Source organism: Sinocyclocheilus anshuiensis, unplaced genomic scaffold, assembly GCF_001515605.1.
Source record: "Sinocyclocheilus anshuiensis isolate Anshui unplaced genomic scaffold, SAMN03320099.WGS_v1.1 scaffold1566, whole genome shotgun sequence".
NCBI classification, from domain to species: Eukaryota; Metazoa; Chordata; class Actinopteri; order Cypriniformes; family Cyprinidae; genus Sinocyclocheilus; species Sinocyclocheilus anshuiensis.
The window spans coordinates 324,152-326,151 of NW_015546165.1; the positions used below are offsets into that span (position 1 = coordinate 324,152).

Genomic DNA, 2,000 nt, shown 5'->3' on the forward strand with positions numbered 1-2,000 from the left:
GTCCATAAAATGCATTGCTGTTCTGTTGTAAGTGATCTTAAAGATTCCTAAATGCATCTACTTTCGGAAGGCCAAATAAAGTGCTTTTGCTTTCGCCTAGAAACACACAGCGTCTCCCTGACATGGCTGCTTCAACACTAACTGCGGTTACTGAAACCACACCTTCTTTCTTTGCGTGCACATTTGGGCGCATTATGCAAATATTTCCACATAGTGAGGTAGATATGTGGGGGCGTGTTAGAACGAGCCGTTTTAGGGGGGTGTGGCAGAGTCTTAACTTTGATAAAGAATATCTCTTTGGTTTTGAGACTTTAGTCTTTGCAACTTCAGGGATCATATCTATTCACGAACAGCTTGTAACACTCCAAAGAGAAAGGAAAACTTGAAATCGCATCATATGACCCCTTTAACGTTCCACCTGGAAACAAACATGTTGTGTTGCCAAATCCCCTCATGGAAGAAGAAAGCCGTCGTGTTTACAACTGTGACGATGAGCGCTTGTCAGGATCAACTAAACGTTGGATTTTCAAAAGCATGTGAAATATGTAAAGTTCGCGGCATAGACTCTTTAAAATATGTCCAAGAGTTTTACACAACGGTCTGTTATTGTGGGGACATTTCCATGCCCTTAAACATGGCACAAAACGAAACGTGATTGGTTGTTTTACCTGTCAATCATATGGCCTCTTGGGTGGGCCAAGATTCCCAGACCTTTTGCCGTCAGTCTGAAGGTCTGGCTACGCGAGACTATATAAACACAGTATTTACAGAGCTTACATGGCAGACAGTGTCCTTTTTTGAGGAACTTCCTCCTTGACGGGACAGGCTGGAGTCCACAGACTGTGCATCAGATCCGTCAGCATCTACTGTAGCTGGACTGTCCGAGCGCTTCCCGAATCCAGTCTACAAGGGATGCAAATGAATGCAAAAATGTGGCTTTACAAGCAGAGTCCATTTGTCATTTGGCTACAAAAACTGAGATATTTCAAATAAACAAATCTGCCATAACAATTGTGTAACCCAATGAGGACTGTATCGCTGAGGTGTCAATCAACAAAAACCTGCTGGTACACTGGCGGTATTTCTGAGTGTAGTCTGACCTGTGGATCATTGAGGCCTCTGGAGTCAGAGTCAGAAGTGTCTCTGTACAGTGAGCTGGCCATCTCCACATCAGTAGATGCCCTGCTGCGTTTCTTCAGTGGTTTACATGAGTCTGATATCTCACTGGCACCTACAGGATTCCAGTAGCATTAAGATACTGATCCATAAATTAATTTACGGGCTTATTAATCATTCAAAACATGACTCAAAAAAATGCCTCTAAAATAAACATTTAAATAAATGTAAAATTCATCTTGCAGTGTCAAGCACCTTTTTGCGACCCTGTTTTGAAATCCATTTGAGGTGCTGCTTCAGCCTGTGAAGAAAAACAAAAAAGGCAATTTTATAAGAAGTTTCTTCACTATTTGACACCTTTGCATAACTTACACATTCATAAAGGCTTGTGTGACTCACTTTAAATATAAACTAGACGTATTACAGTGTTATTTTAGTATTAGGGATGTAACGATTCACTCAACTCACGATTTGAATCGATTCACGATTTTGATTTCCCGATTCTATTTTCTTATGATTTTTTTTTAACAAAATGAGATTGAAGACATTATACAGTAAATGAAAAGGTGTCCTTTTATTAGGCTATTGCTGCACATTTCTTTGTGAAATTGAAATATAACAAAACTAAACTGAAATTTTAAAACAAACCCTAAATCAAACGTGTAAAGTAAGTTACATGAATAAAATAAATCTCTTAATATGAACAAACTAAGGCTTTGTCTGTGCTCTTTCCATTTAAAATGAGAGGCAACCACTGCATTTTAATCATCATCCAAACAAAGATGCAGCATACATGCAGCATGAGCAGTTTTTTATTTATTTATTTTTATTTATTTATTTAGTCATTTATCAGATGCTTTTATCCAAAGCGACTTACAAATGAG

General features: G+C 38.6%; 1 protein-coding gene across 1 annotated transcript; it reads right to left on the reverse strand.

Annotated features, from left to right (window-relative positions):
* Positions 1-640: 640 nt before the first annotated feature.
* LOC107701374 (histone-lysine N-methyltransferase NSD3-like) lies at positions 641-1,416 on the reverse strand. Its single transcript, XM_016503370.1, has 3 exons — positions 1,372-1,416; positions 1,101-1,231; positions 641-903 (listed from the first exon to the last, which is right to left on the reverse strand). Exons 1-3 carry the CDS (start codon positions 1,397-1,399, stop codon positions 748-750), a joined length of 315 nt encoding a protein of 104 aa, XP_016358856.1. The 5' UTR covers positions 1,400-1,416; the 3' UTR covers positions 641-747.
* Between the last annotated feature and the right edge of the window lie 584 nt (positions 1,417-2,000).

Bases quoted from the DNA above. Each gene is read 5' to 3' on its own strand.
- LOC107701374 (XM_016503370.1), bottom strand. From the start codon at position 1,399: ATGGATTTCAAAACAGGGTCGCAAAAAG. The intron at 1,232-1,371 runs GTGCTTGACACT...GGAATCCTGTAG, and splicing joins CAAAACAGGGTCGCAAAAAG to GTGCCAGTGAGATATCAGAC. The intron at 904-1,100 runs GTCAGACTACAC...CATCCCTTGTAG, and splicing joins GAGGCCTCAATGATCCACAG to ACTGGATTCGGGAAGCGCTC.